Source organism: Melospiza georgiana, chromosome 3 (assembly GCF_028018845.1).
Source record: "Melospiza georgiana isolate bMelGeo1 chromosome 3, bMelGeo1.pri, whole genome shotgun sequence".
Classification (NCBI taxonomy): domain Eukaryota; kingdom Metazoa; phylum Chordata; class Aves; order Passeriformes; family Passerellidae; genus Melospiza; species Melospiza georgiana.
In genome coordinates this window covers 49946168-49960741 of record NC_080432.1, presented here as the reverse complement: position 1 = coordinate 49960741, position 14574 = coordinate 49946168, and the positions used below count along the sequence as shown (strand labels likewise).

Genomic DNA, 14574 nt, shown 5'->3' with positions numbered 1-14574 from the left:
TTAGTTCAAACTTACGGAATTTATAGTTCTACATATGAACCATTTTTGGTAAATACAGGCAATTTACGAGTACATTGTCTCACAGAGCAAAACCCAGTATTGCTAAAACAGCACTGGCCTGTATGTTACCTTCACAAGTCCATTAAAACAATAAAATTGTATCAAGGCAGGGAAAGGAAAAAAAGAAAAAGGCAACCATCCCTAAAAGGGACAACAGACTTCTATTAGCAGTATTCAGATCAACACACCTAGTTGAGCGCTCTTTTTTGAAGCTTACCATTAACATTTTATGCAAATCCTCTTCAAAAGAATCAATGTTGCAATCAATCTTTTGTAAATCATCCAACACTTCCCGTAACATGAACTGGTAATATTGCTTCATTAAGAGTCCACCCTTCAGAACTTCTTTACACTCTCTCACTAGCTGCAAGAGAAAAACCCCAAAACTGCCATCAGTCAAGACATTACTCTTAAATTCACCCCTTGTCAGCCCAGTTTGTCTAAACATGTTAGTCTGCCACTAAATAATTTCTACAGCTTTTTGAAACACATGCAGTTGCTCTACACATCTGCAGCAAAGATGTCACTAGTTCTCCAGGATTATTGCAATCCCATTATTTGCCACATCACTGTAAATGGAATGGAGGCAGATGTTTCAGACTTACTCCCTGCACAATGTCACAGCAAGCAGCTTACTGGATAATTAGCTTAGAAAGGGGCAAAAGGGCTCACAGTCACGAAATCACCACTTTCAATGGAAGCAAGTCAGGAAAAATAAGCAATGTGCTTAACATATGCTTAGAGAAATGTTTTACTGCAGTGAATTCACTGTCAATCTCCTGGGCAGGTGCTCTCAATTCCAAAATCCATATAAGACTGAAAATGATTAGTGGGTTTTTGTTGCTTCCTTGGGCAAAGCTAACATGATCAAAATTCACTTTTTAACTGCAGAAGGCGTGGCCTTTGGAAGAGCTGTCACCTCTCCATGAAAGCTTAGTCTTTATCTATTTCAAGAGACATGCACAACCACAGGTACAGGAAGACACAGGAGCAAGGATCATTTCAAACCTACACTAACAAGTTAATGCCTTTCTTTCAGAAGCTCTTCAAGTGCTAAGTGTGCATTCTGAGATCATCATCAGTCTTCAAGTTTGACAAACCCTGATTTTTTTTCTGAGGGTCAGAGGGAATGGAATTGCTGGAATTAATATGCTTTTTAAAATCTTCTATAATGGCTCTCCTGGCAAAGTAATATATTAACAGAGTGGACTCAATCTATGAGAAATAATAATGCACAAAAGCAGAAAACATACAAGAATGTTATTAGTATTACAAGAGTCTCTGGTGGAATCCTTTACAGGCCAGAACACATTGTATTGCACTCCTTGATGTGCAGAGGAAAACGGACAATAGTCTAAATTATGCAGTTTAAAATTTACCAAGTTTGGCGAAAAAGGGTAAAAAAAAGTAATTTTTATAAGGTGGAAATCCAAATGGACACTTTTATATCCCTAACATGTCATATACTTTAAAATTAATGTCCTTCTTCACTCCACTCAATCACATGCAGTGTACTTTCTGTTAACCTATGGGGTTATTTTTTCCCTTCAATGCATACTCATTCCAAAATAAACTTGAAAAACTTCATTAAAAATTGAGTTTATTTAAATAATACTCTTCTACAGGGGTATGCTATTGAGTAACAGAATATAGGATTTACAAAAAAACAGCAGAGTAAATCTTAGTGCCAACTTTTGAAATTGAAATTCACAAGGCAGTGGCCAAACAAAATTTTGGTGTACAATGAGCACATGAAAGAATATACAGCTTAAACTGAAAATATTATCACTATTACTGATGGGTTGCTTTTTGTTTAGGTAGTTTATACAACAAATTATTTTCTCAAAGCAGGTGGGGCAAAACAAGCACCACCACATTTAACAACCAAACAGAAATAACCCACATGCACATACACACATCCACCTCTCAACACAAATGCTGAATTTAAAAACCATCTTGAACTGTTCAGGTACTAAACTGCCATTAAAACATAGCAGCTCTCTCCAATAACACCCGATTATCAGGATTACAAAAGCTAGTACTGAAAGTAAAACATGGACAAAAAGGAGGAAGGCAGCAAGAAAGAACAGGAGAAAAGGTACATTGTAAAAGTTTTCTTTTTGTGTATATACTTTTTATTGAAAATCATATTAATTTTTTAATACAATTGACTTGCTAGTTATACAAAAATTTAATATCACCTTGAAAACATTGAGTAACAAGGCTACCATACCTGATACATTCACACAGTACTGCTACATATTTCCAGTGGTGCCAAAAAAGCAAGAGACATTTAAAGGTCTCAGTGCCTCAAATAAGATTCACTAGGTCAATCACTACAAAAAACAGACTCTGCTGTGCTACTTGCATACAAAGAACAATCAAGATGGTAAGACCATCTAACAGAAGGAAATGGAACAGTGCCACTTCCAGAATGCTGTGCTGTAGCACCAGCCCTCCTTCCTGAATAATATTTTGAAAGAATTGAAAAATCTTATGTCTCCAGTTAAGATGGCCCAGCTGTCTTGAGTTGTGTACAAGTTTTGCACCCCTGCCCAGTGGCCAAGAGAGCAGCATGACTGAAGACAAGCAAGTTGATCATATTTCAGATGGTCAGCTTCTGAGGGCTAGAGAGTGTGATGCAGGACATTGATGAGGTCCCCTCTCAGCTGTCGCTTCTCCAGGCTGAACAGTCCCAACTCCCTCAGCCTTTCCTCACAGGAGAGATGTTCCAAGTCCCTAATCATCCTTGTCCTCCACTGGAGCCAGTCCAGGAGCTCCATGTCTCTCTTGTACTGAGGAGCTCAGAACTGGACACAGCAGTCCTGATGCACCTCACTAGGGCTTGAGTAGAGGGGCAGAATCACCTCCCTTGACCCGCTGGCAATGCTCCCACATGATAATAAAACAACCTAATTTGGGGATCAATTAATTGTAGGAACCAGCTTACAGAAAGTTGGACAAGAGAATCTCTAATCCAGTCTTCTCTGTAATTCTGTAATAATCTGTGCACTTGCAGAATAACACAGACTCCTGGACTCTTCAGCTTCATGAACATTTTAGGAATTATAATTCTTCAGGAAACACAGATCTATTTGCAAAACATCCTCCACAGCTCCCTTGCCTATTCGGAAATATTGTGTGGGACAGGAAGCATTTGCTGAGTTGAATTCATTTTTTAAATGTCATTAGTAAGGCAGTATCCACTACCAAAACAGTCTGGTACAAACATATTGTTTTCCAGGAGGAAAATGTAATTTTTACTTAACTTGGAGTCCAGAAGAAGCACACAAAATGTTAAGGGGGATAAAACAAAATCACCTCCATTTCTGAAGGATACACTGTGCATAATAACAGAGTATGCTATGCAGCAGATTACTCTGTGACTGTTAAGGCTGAAATTGTAGGCTTCAAATGGGGAGAGCATAGGGCAGGAAGGAAGAGAGGACAAATTTATTTGGGACAACAAAGTAACACAGCAATGGATTTTAGCTCAGCAAGTAACTGGGATGTGAGATCATAATCAGTATTTAGATGTTTACTCCTGGAGATCATCTGATAAAACCCCAATTTGGTTATGCCTGACAGGATGTAGGGATATCAGATGAATTTAGTAGGTCCTAGACTATAGTTTGAAAACTGGCATTGATCTAAACAGCCTTCATTGTACCTGACCAGCCTCCAGAAAATAAATCCTTATACAATACTCTCAACCAGTGACAAGACTGACAGTCTTGGGTCACCACCCACAGAAAATAATACACTAGGCTGGGGAATATTTTTTTTTTATTTCATTTTTCTTCTCAATTAACTTACACTATGTGACTACTGCATGTTAGCAGATGTCTTCACATTCACAAAAGAAAAAAATCAAAGAAAAAAGAGAAATACAGACCCATAAAACTACTTATATTGCCTAAGAAACCCAAACAGAGGAAGATGTGCTAGAGAAGTTTATATAGCTTATAATGCAAATGGAATCGATACCATCTATTTCTGTTGGCTAATAATATTTTGAATCACTGGTTTCAATATGGAAGCCTAAATCACAGAGCTGTACATGACTAGCTATTTATTATGCAAAAAGCAGATCTCCATATGAAATACAAGACTATTTACAAAATTATTACATAATTATACCTTGTAATTTCTTACAATAATCCTCTTTAAACTGATACCATATCATAATGAAATGACAAAATATTTCAAACAGGAAATACATATTAAAAAAGAAATTGAAGCAAACCTGTTTAATACTCAAAAGAGATGGTTCCCCAGCAGGTCTTTGTTCCAACCTCAGCTTGAGACATTCATGGATAACATTGAGCAGGACCCGGCAGAGAACCAAGAATGCCGGTTCAAAAGATGGCAAGTCCATGGATTTCAACTCCTCCCATGATACAGCACTGCATTTTTGCTCGCAACAAGGTGGGAAATTTAGTAACTGCACATAATCTGAACACAACATGGGATCTGGAAATTCTGAAAACTGTAACAAAAAATAGGTATCATGAAAAGGAAACTGAAAAATAGCATGCACAGAAGTATGTTTTTAAAAAATCTATTAGCTGGCAAGTCAACCACACAAGTTTCAAGTTTACATCACTGGGAGATTTTTATGTTAACTTTTTTTAAGGATCATCAGGTTCAGGAAAAACAGCTATGGACCCTTTGGAATGAACAAAACCACTTTATGTTTCTGTTATGACATTATCTAGAGAAACAAGTGTATGCTAAGCTACATCAGGTACATAACCTCATTCCTTTTCAAATACATAATGCATATATTAACATAAAAAACTCCACATTGTAAATGAATGCAATATTCAAAAAATGTCACTAGCTAAACTAAGCAAAAATACTGAAAAAGTAACTTTTGAATTTAGGTAGCTTTTAAATTTAAACTGTTTAAAAAAGGAAGATGAAATATAGACATCAAGCTGGTTTGCTCTTTTGGGGATTTTTGTTTGGTTTTTTTAATATTATACTTATTTTTCATTTAAATTAAGATTCCATTTAAATAAAATTACTTTTCTAATTAGAGAAAATAATTGAGACTATGAAATAAACATCCTAGAAATCTGTGTACCTTGTGATAACATTCTAAGCAAGACTGTACATGGAGGTACTCTGGGGTTTAATTTAGAAAGAAAAGTTGGACTGCAGAATGCGTAGCTCCTAAAGATAGCAACACACTAGTCATCATTTAAGGATAAACTTTGTTTCAGATTAGGTTTGTTTTCTTCTTATTCCCATTTCTCAGCTGCTAACTATGACATCTGAATATCCTTCATTCATACAGTAGACATAATTAGCATTTTCTAGGTTTTTCTTCAGCCAAATTTAAATAACATCACTACATAAGGGAGAAAAACATTACCAGTAATTAGATTAAGACAATGATAAATGATAAAACTACTGCCTAGAAAGTTTAAAAAACCTTTTAAGCTCATAATCTAGCAGAAAATTAAAACACGTATTTACAAACATATCTTCTTAATGGAATGTTAATGTCTTCTTTTTACTCTCTTTAAAAGGAACATATGGCACCACAATAGCATCAGAGCTAAAGATTTTTATACAAGAAGTTTTCATTAACAAACAGATCATGAAAATACTACACTTCCACAGTACAAAAAACCCCCTTAAGAAATAGAATCCTCATGGTGATGCAAATATAGTTTAGGGAAATTCAGTTCCTATAAAAATATTAAAGAACTAGTCTATGAGCAAGAATTACATAGCCAAATTGAATAAATTTGCAATATTCCCTTCTAGCATCAAGGATAACAGTAAACGACATTAGGGCTTAGTACTAGACACCTAAATTTTTATTTTTCAATCTAACCGATCTTAATCTTCTGCAGGCTCAATCTGAAATATTTCAAATACTTCTTATAAAAACCTCAAGAAAAACTCTAAGTCATTTATTGAGAGTGTACAAAAAACCATACTCCAAATTGCAGCCAGTTGAATAAACAACAGAGTACACAAGCTTAAATACATTCTATTAAAATAATATCTGATCTCATATGCTAAGTTCAAAATAGTATCCATCTTCATCAAGAATGAAATTGTACAACTTCTATACAGAATGGACTCTATAATGCCTAGAGCCCTGTTAAAGTATCAGAGCCTACAGAGGAATCAAACATGTTTTAGAAAACATTAAGACCAGGAATATGTATAAAGATTTACACATATTCAGGATGAAATGAGCATTAAAATGTATACAGTGGAAGAATCCAGAAAGCACATTTTAGATGTGTTTTAGACACTGTTTAAGCAACAATAGAAACAAAAGTATGTCCAGAGACTTAGAAGTATACACATAAACACAGAGTCAAGTAACAGAAACTATAAAGATTAACAGAATACTAATAACTCTGTCTGCATACAAATACCAAACTGAACTGCACTAAAAAAAAGACACTACATTCAAAGTTCTGTCAGATGCAAAGACCAAGCAACTGAAACCCATCTCTTCCATTTTAGTATAAAGTCATCATTTGCTGCAGTAAGTACCTCAATTCTGACAGAGTTGTTCGTGGCTTTTTTCTGGTAAAGTCCTTCAAATGTTGGTGCAGGAAAGAAGTTGACAATTTATATTTAACATACACCTTTACTAAAAATCATTACTTAAAAGAGATTAAATAATTACTGAAAATGAACATTCAAAGTAGTTACAAGGCTAGAGAAGGGAGAAAAGATTAACCTTACATCTTACACAAGTCATCCAACACTACATTACCAGAAAGTCTAATTCTCTGAAGCTGCAGCAAAAACTCTAGCTATTTAATCTTTCACTAACTTGTTTTAAAAACCCTTATACAGTCAAAACTTTTGAGGTATTTAGCAGTTCCAAAAATATATTCAAAGTCCATTTTCAATACCCCCATATTATGTCTTGTTTACTTTGATTTTTTTTAATTTATTTCAACCTATATATATATTAAGCTGAACTTTGTAAGTGTATGTGGTTTGGGGGTGCTTTTGGCTACTCTAACAAGATACGTGCAAGTTTTGCTTAGGCACTTGACTCTAAGGAAATGTTCACACATTTCTAATGCAAATTTTCTAAAACACAAGCTGAAACCAATTAAAGAATAAATAAAATTTCAACTAATAGCTTAATTTCTACAGTAATATTGACACTAGTAACAGTACAAATAAAAATAAAATTCAAAATTAAATAGCTTTATATTTATAAATTTATTCATCCTAAAAAAATAACTTCTAAGGGAGATCAGCAATTCTTAGTCCTTTTGCAAATGTGACAGTCAACATTACGAGATCTGCAACATTTTGAAGACCACATATGATATCCATTTCAGAATGGGCATGTTGGCTAAGACACGCCTTTGTCCAGAATTCTCAGAATTTTGCCCAGAATTCTCAGTGCCACTTTACCAAGGACATCAAGTAATCCTTACTACCAATTTTCCTAGCATAAAAATACCTACAAGTTAGATAACAGTTTATATTAAGAAACAATACTCTGCATTGACAGAATTAGTGACCACATCTTAAAATATGAAACTACTGTACTTCACTTACTGCTTAATTCCTACACTGGTTTTATTAACTCAGTCATTCTTAATTAAGAATATAAAATTACCCAAAAAAAAAAAATTTAGTTGAAAGCCAGCTAAAGAATGCAACACTAACATGACTTGTTTTCACAGATTTCAAGGTTGAGTCCATTCATTTATCCCATCTCTCCTCCAGCTAATGTGCCATCACAGTACTTCATTTGTGTAGACAAGAAAAACCATTTAAAAAAAAAAACTACAGTGACATTTTTATAAAGAATGTCTTGCAGAAAAACATCCAGTCTTGAAGACAAGAAAAATTACCACCTCCATAGCTGATTTTTCTCAAATTCAACTGTTGTGCCTGATTTTCCACAGTGATTTTTCTGACTTGTTGATTTAGACATTAGAAAATATAAAAAACAAAAATGTTATCACAAAAATGTCATTTCAATTATGAACAATAACACAAATTCAGTCAAACGACAGATTCATTTCCATGGAACGAAAACTGAGCTCATAATCATAATATATATTGTTTTTCAAAAATCAACTAAGCAACCGAAATGTTGGTAAGATCCCAATTCCTACATTTTCAGTTAGGAACAACACAGCAAGGAGGTGCTCCTGTAATCCATTTACACCAGTAACCTACCTCCAGCTGGTGATCACTCCTTACTAACGCCATACGGGCCCTTTGCAATGAACCATGCATTAGCTTGTGCAGTCTTAAAATCAGTTTCCTCAACCCCATTTGCTTCAGTGCTTTATCAACAAACGGCCTGTAAATAGAGGTCAAACAGTGCTGGCTGCAGCTTCCCTCAGTGCTGCATTCTGGTATAACCCAGGAAGTAGAGTCATCCTCAGATTCAAGCCTATCAAGCCTCCTTGAAAAATGGTCCTGAAAGTCAAAATTTGGTTTATTAGTAAAATTGTTCTTGATGGCTTGTCTGAGTTCCTCAACATTCTCCTCAGAGATTTGTTCTTCACCATCACTCTCTTCTGTGCATGTTCCTGAGGACTCCTTTACTTCTACTTCCCTATCAATGTCTTCATCATCTGGATCATTGTCCTTAGACAGTCGAGGAGAAGGAATTTCAAACACTGGCCAGCCAATGTCAGACAGATTTTTGATGCCCAATACAGTCCCCATAATCCTTAGTTTCTGGTTTAAGTCTTTTGTAATATTTAACCATAGACAGAGTGCCTGCACCCTGTCTTGGAAGTCCTTTGCAGCATACTTCTCATAGTCCTTTTGAAGAGCCTGCAGAGATGGATAAAGTGCTTCTATGTACTCCAGCAGCTCCATTATTCGCTTTACCTGCTCAAACGAGACCCGCTGCCGATGGAGGTGATCATGGTAACTCGAGTAACCCAAAGCACTAGTTCCATGTGTTGATTTGCAAACTCCTTCTCCTGAAGTACCATTGAGACTGGCTCCATTTTTTACAGAGGAGAAGTTTCCATAGTCCACTTTGAAGGTGAGGATTTCATTGATGATATCGGGGATAGCTTGACGGGCTGCATAGAGATAGAGGTCTTGGTCATTAATGCTCCGGCCAGCATGCCAAGCTTGCAGCTCCAGCCAGATCAACTCATTGGATCGGTTCAACCAGACAGAGGAGGTGTTTTCCTGTCCCCTCTGCTCCCTGTCCTTTTTCTTTGAGACTGAGGTAAGTTTTAACAAAAGCCGGAGGGTTTCAAAGAATTTTAACCGGTCTGCCGGGCAGTCAGTCCTAGAAGTCTGGCGTGTAGTTCTGGGTATTGGCATGGGCACAGAGACTGGAAGCTTAGCATGGCTACAGCCAAGGCTGAGGTAAGGCTTATTGAGATCAACATCTGGAATTGTTTTTTTTGGCAGAGAGCCACCAACTGAGTCTAACATAAATGAGCACTGCACATTTTTCTTGTGATCTCGTTCTGTTGTCCTTAGGGCATCTCTGATCTTTTTCCCTTGCTTATAGCTGTGCTCTTCCACATTCTCAATGGTTTTCCCATTGTCTTTATGCAAAGACTGAGATGGCACACTCATCTTTTCTGTAAGCAAAGAAAAAACAATGTGACTGCAGCAACAAAAACAAGCATATTTCAGTTCAGTTCCCAATCACTTTTCTTAGGTTGAGCATAAAAATGTTTAATATCAATAAAACAAAACAGGTAGGGATAGAAGTAAAATGTAATCTTACTATTAGAAGTTACCACTACTATACCCTAAACCAAAGGATTTTTTCTTTTTCTCTTGCTTTACCTTTTTTTGCAGGAAGGACCTCAGGGAATTCTCATCTTGAGCATCCCAACAAACATGGTGTGACAGAAATTAAACAACTAAGTACCAAAAGCACAAGAAAGCCAAGCTCCTAATTCCCAAAATTCTTTCAGTTATCTAAATAAAGATACCTTAAATCTTATTTGCAAACATCTAAAAAGTTATTTCAAATTTATTTTTATAATGATTAGTAACATCCAAACAACCTCTGACATACTTCTCTTACTGAAGTATAGCCATTCAAGCTCAATAAAAGCATATGCATACACATTCAAGGTCAACAACTAATCCACAAGGTTTTGGGGTGGCTTTTTTTTCCTCTTCATAATAGAAACTAACTGTTCTGAGATGGTACACACAGGCAAAGTTAAAAAAATAAAACCAACCACGAACTTTCCAGAAAAAGATACTTTACACAACACTATCCAATTAATCAGGGAAAAAAAAACTCAAACATATTTTAAGATACTCATGATAACAAAGAAAAGGATATTATCATGCCAGAAGTAAGAATCATTCCCCTCACAAATAGAAAGACCTTGCTCCAAAAACTCTAAATCTATAAGCAGGGATAAACAATGACTCCTTGTTTCTCATAAAGGTATCAAACTTCCACGTGTGCTCAAAAGCAAAGGCTAACAATGAAATATAATACATTATATTTCTTCAGTATCACAATGTCTGTGTTTAGAAACTAACTCTTTTTTAAGGCACATAATGAAAAAACAACAACAAAAAAATCATCAAAAGCAAGAAAAGTTTACATAGCCACTACATACAGGGTTAAAATAGAGTTAAGGTTGCAACAGAAGAATTTTACTGGCTTTTAAATGTGCCTTTTAGTGAAGTTAAAGAGGCTTAATAATTCTAATGCCTACAGTTAACTGGCAATAGTAACAGGATTTTTTTTGTATTTTCATATAAGGAAGAGGTATTTTGGTGAATGCTCTCTTCAGTGATGTTATTTGGAGGTTGCATGAAGTGAAAGGGAAATAGAAAATTTGGAAAATGTTTGTATTGGCCCTTCTTTTATTACGAACTTGCATTCCACAGCCCTACGCAACCAAAGAATTTACTATATTCCGTTATTCACCCCAAACAATTCACCTTTTTCTTCCCTACATTTTACCTCAAAAATGTTACCCTTGCTATACACTCTAATATTTCCTTGTTTCATGTGAAGCAATTTAAAAAATTGCTTCCAAAACATTAACTAGCAACAGTCAAGCTGCCATAACTCTGGCAAATAATTGTTTGACATAGTTTGTTATTTGTTTAAAAATATATTGAACAAACAACAAAACAAACCCACAAAAATCTAGTTGTATTCTGTATGAAAACATTGAATATACAATCTTAAATGGCTTTTTTGCACCTATGCAATTTCAGAAACAACAAAAAAAAATCATTTTAAGCTATAAGGTTTTATTATGTGGTACCATTACCTAGCAACATTAGGGGAAAAACACATATCAAGTATGGGTTTTCCCCCAGTATCTCCTTATACTAAAGCATCAGAAGCAAGCAGAAGTAACTGCACTTTAAGTGATTCACTGACATTAAAGAGTAAAGAATAATCGCTAAAAATTGTATTTTGCAATAAACAGTCTGTGAAGTGCTTCAGAACAGGAAAAGTGAGCAGAAAGGCAACTACACCATTACTATAATCACAGAATCACAGAAAAAAGTGATTAAAAAATACTTCTGAAAGTAATTTTTTCCAACTTTCTCCTCAAAATTAGGTTTATTTCAAAACTAGTTTAGTCTGCTCATAATTTTACCCAGTTCCGTTTTAGAAATCTCCAAAGATAGAGATCTCACAAGCCAACAATCCCTCTAGTAAATTTCATTGTTTAAGCACTCTCATAACAAAATTTTTCTTCTAATCCCTAAGAGCCTTCCCTTGTTGCAATTCAGGACAGCTGCCTCGCGTTCTCTCACTGTACCTCAGTTTCCAGCTCTACCTTCTGTATAAGTGCACCTCCACCAGGTAACAAGAGGCATTTTAGGGAAGATCCAAGGCACCACACCCACCTTTCGAAGTGGAGCGGCCAGCAGGTCTGCTGACATTATTTTTCTGATGCTTTGTTGACATACGCTTCATCTGGCGGGGTGTACTGGGGGGAGAAGCGCCATAGAAATTGTCAGCACTTGCTTCATCTGATAACTCCTCAGGGTCGGATTCAGAGATCTTGGAAGTAGCATCTCCTGATTTACACTCTTTCCTGCAGAGAACAAGATAAACCATTACAATCAAGATAACGACATTTTACTTGCAAGATCTGCTTAAAAAGCTAATTCATCTAAAAATCACAAACACAGTCAACCTTCTCTATTTTATGGTCACATCTATGTATACTTACCCCAGTTTTTTTCATATCCCTAAGGATAAGTTTCCAGTCAAATAAATAATAGGCAACATACAAAGAGGATGGTATAGGCAGTGTCACTAGAAGAACACAATGTAAACATACACATATATGTATCTCTTCCTGAAAAGACTTGTGGCAAGCCTAAACTAAGAGAGGCAGTAAATAAACAAAGGTTCAAACATACAAAGATAATGCAGGACATTCAATCTAATCAGTAGCAGGGACAACAGCAGAGATCTTCTCTTCTATCCTCCACCCTCTAAACCCCTCATACCAAAAAGGCAACTTCTAAAATCACTCTCCCACCCTTCACAAAACTTTTATCTAGCATAGGAGATCTGAAAGTATTTTTCATAGATTTTAACATCAAGAATACCCTTAAGATCATAAATAAGTACTATCATTCCCCAGTGGTGCCATACATGGAATTCTCTTGCTTAAACACATATCAGGGAGAAGAACACACACCATTTTCAAAGGAAAAAAAGAAGTGGTTTGCCTCTATTCCCTCACTTATTTCTGAAGCAGGTGTGCAAATAACAACTCTACAGAACTCTCAGTAACTCTTGACTCTAGTAAAAGACACTGAGGCAAAGAAATAGTCAATCTAAATCAGTGCAAGATAGCATCAGTATCCGATAACTTCAATTTCATTCAAATCACAAATTATATTTTACTTGCTACTATTTTAGGGGCAGACAAGGAATGTTACTCATAACTCCAGTGAAATGAGTCTGAGTTACTGCAGCAAGAAGTATGTCAGAATATTGACAGCTAGTAGAACAGCAGTAAGGCTAACAAAACAAAAACAAAACACAAATACTCTTCTTTTTCTTGGTCTTTAGCTATAAACAGAAATAAATATCTTAGCATGCAGAACAGTTATGTTCTCTACAAAGCCACAGAAACACTTAGTGCATGAACTGTTCTCACTCTACTACTTCAGCTTTGAGAAGGCAGCAGGCAAGTTTACCAATTTCTGCAGATAAACTTTACTGGTTACCCAATTAAAATGACCCAGGTGGTATCACAGCACCACCTGGAGTCTTAGGAGTGCCCTACAACGTGGACATGGTGACAAGCACACAAAATCACCAATACTTTTAGTCTGGTTTCCTTGCCTTGGGACATCATGCTGCTGCTGTGTCTCAGCAATGTGATTCAATCAACCCCCACTGTCCAAATATAAAAAATAATTCTTACAATTGTTCCTACAGATCTTGTGAAAACAGGGGGATGAGTAGGAGAAATGGATCTTGAGCTGGGAAAGTAGAATTCAAGTTTACATCTTTTGGGACACCAGAAGAGCTTTACTTCTGAGAATGTTTGCAAACACTCCTACTGCAAAACAGGCAGAGAACACCCCTCTGATCTTGCCAAAGACAAATCAACCACAAGAGACTAAACCACATAAAACAGAAGTCATTAGTTCCAGCACTTATGGAGCCATTTATTTTTTCAGTGATCTCACTGGCCTGGCAAGGCACAGGGTGGAGTGCTGATGCTCTTGCAGAGTCTGGCAGAACAGATCCTGCAAGCACTCACGTTAGGTGTCCAAGGCAGTTTTAAACTAGGACAAGTTACCTCATTAGGGGAGACCAGTGAAAACACTGTTTTCCTTCTGTTTATAAGTAAGCAACCTCTTTGAAAAACTTAATGATCAAAACCTCTCCACCAAGCCAAACTAAGTGATCTTTAAAGAACTTTAGGTTATTTTGGTCTCTATCTCTGGAGGCACTTGAAAGATCTGTAGATGGGGCCCTTACAGGACATGGTTTATTGGTGGACTTCAACACGTTTCTTTACAGTCAGACTCAATCTCAGAGTGTTTATCAACCTAAATGATTCTATAATTCTACCTTGTTTGTTTCTTGCTATGTCTGATGACAGAGCATGAGTGCCAGAAGTATCCCAATTACCCTCCAACCTCACACCTGAACTACATATACACCTATACAGCAGCATCCAGTATGACTTACTTAACATTCAACCATTTTTGCTGGGTGATTTAGTAAGATGTTCTTTGATAAGAAGCACAGCAGACATCACAAAACATGCAGCACTTGAAATCATATCACAAAACCAGCAACCATGCTCTCGTTCGTAACAGATGCAGCCTTGTTAGCAGCTGGTGAGATGATCTAACCAAAGCTGGCTGCTCTGCTTAGAGAGAGAAAGGCACAGGTTGCAAAGCAAGTTTTAAAAATCCAGCATACTCAGTTCAGAGTGTAAAGCCTACACTTCAACTCAGACCTCAATCAGTGTCAACACAATGAACCAGTTTCATCAGTGCAAACCTTATGGTAAAAATGCACCAAATATAGAGGGTCTGAGCTAAAGCAGC

The 14574-nt window shown here is 36.3% G+C and overlaps 1 protein-coding gene across 5 annotated transcripts in view; it reads right to left on the bottom strand.

Moving 5' to 3' along the window:
- MAP3K4 (mitogen-activated protein kinase kinase kinase 4) overlaps positions 1-14574 on the bottom strand; it is a 62851-nt gene that overhangs the window by 37755 nt on the left and 10522 nt on the right. For all 5 annotated transcript variants that reach the window (XM_058019857.1, XM_058019859.1, XM_058019856.1 and 2 more), the window contains exons 2-5: positions 11893-12083; positions 8248-9629; positions 4307-4549; positions 278-424 (exon numbers count right to left, since the gene is read on the bottom strand). In XM_058019857.1, coding sequence (XP_057875840.1) covers positions 278-424; positions 4307-4549; positions 8248-9629; positions 11893-12083 — 1963 coding nt within the window. The remainder of the gene's footprint in view (positions 1-277; positions 425-4306; positions 4550-8247; positions 9630-11892; positions 12084-14574) is intronic.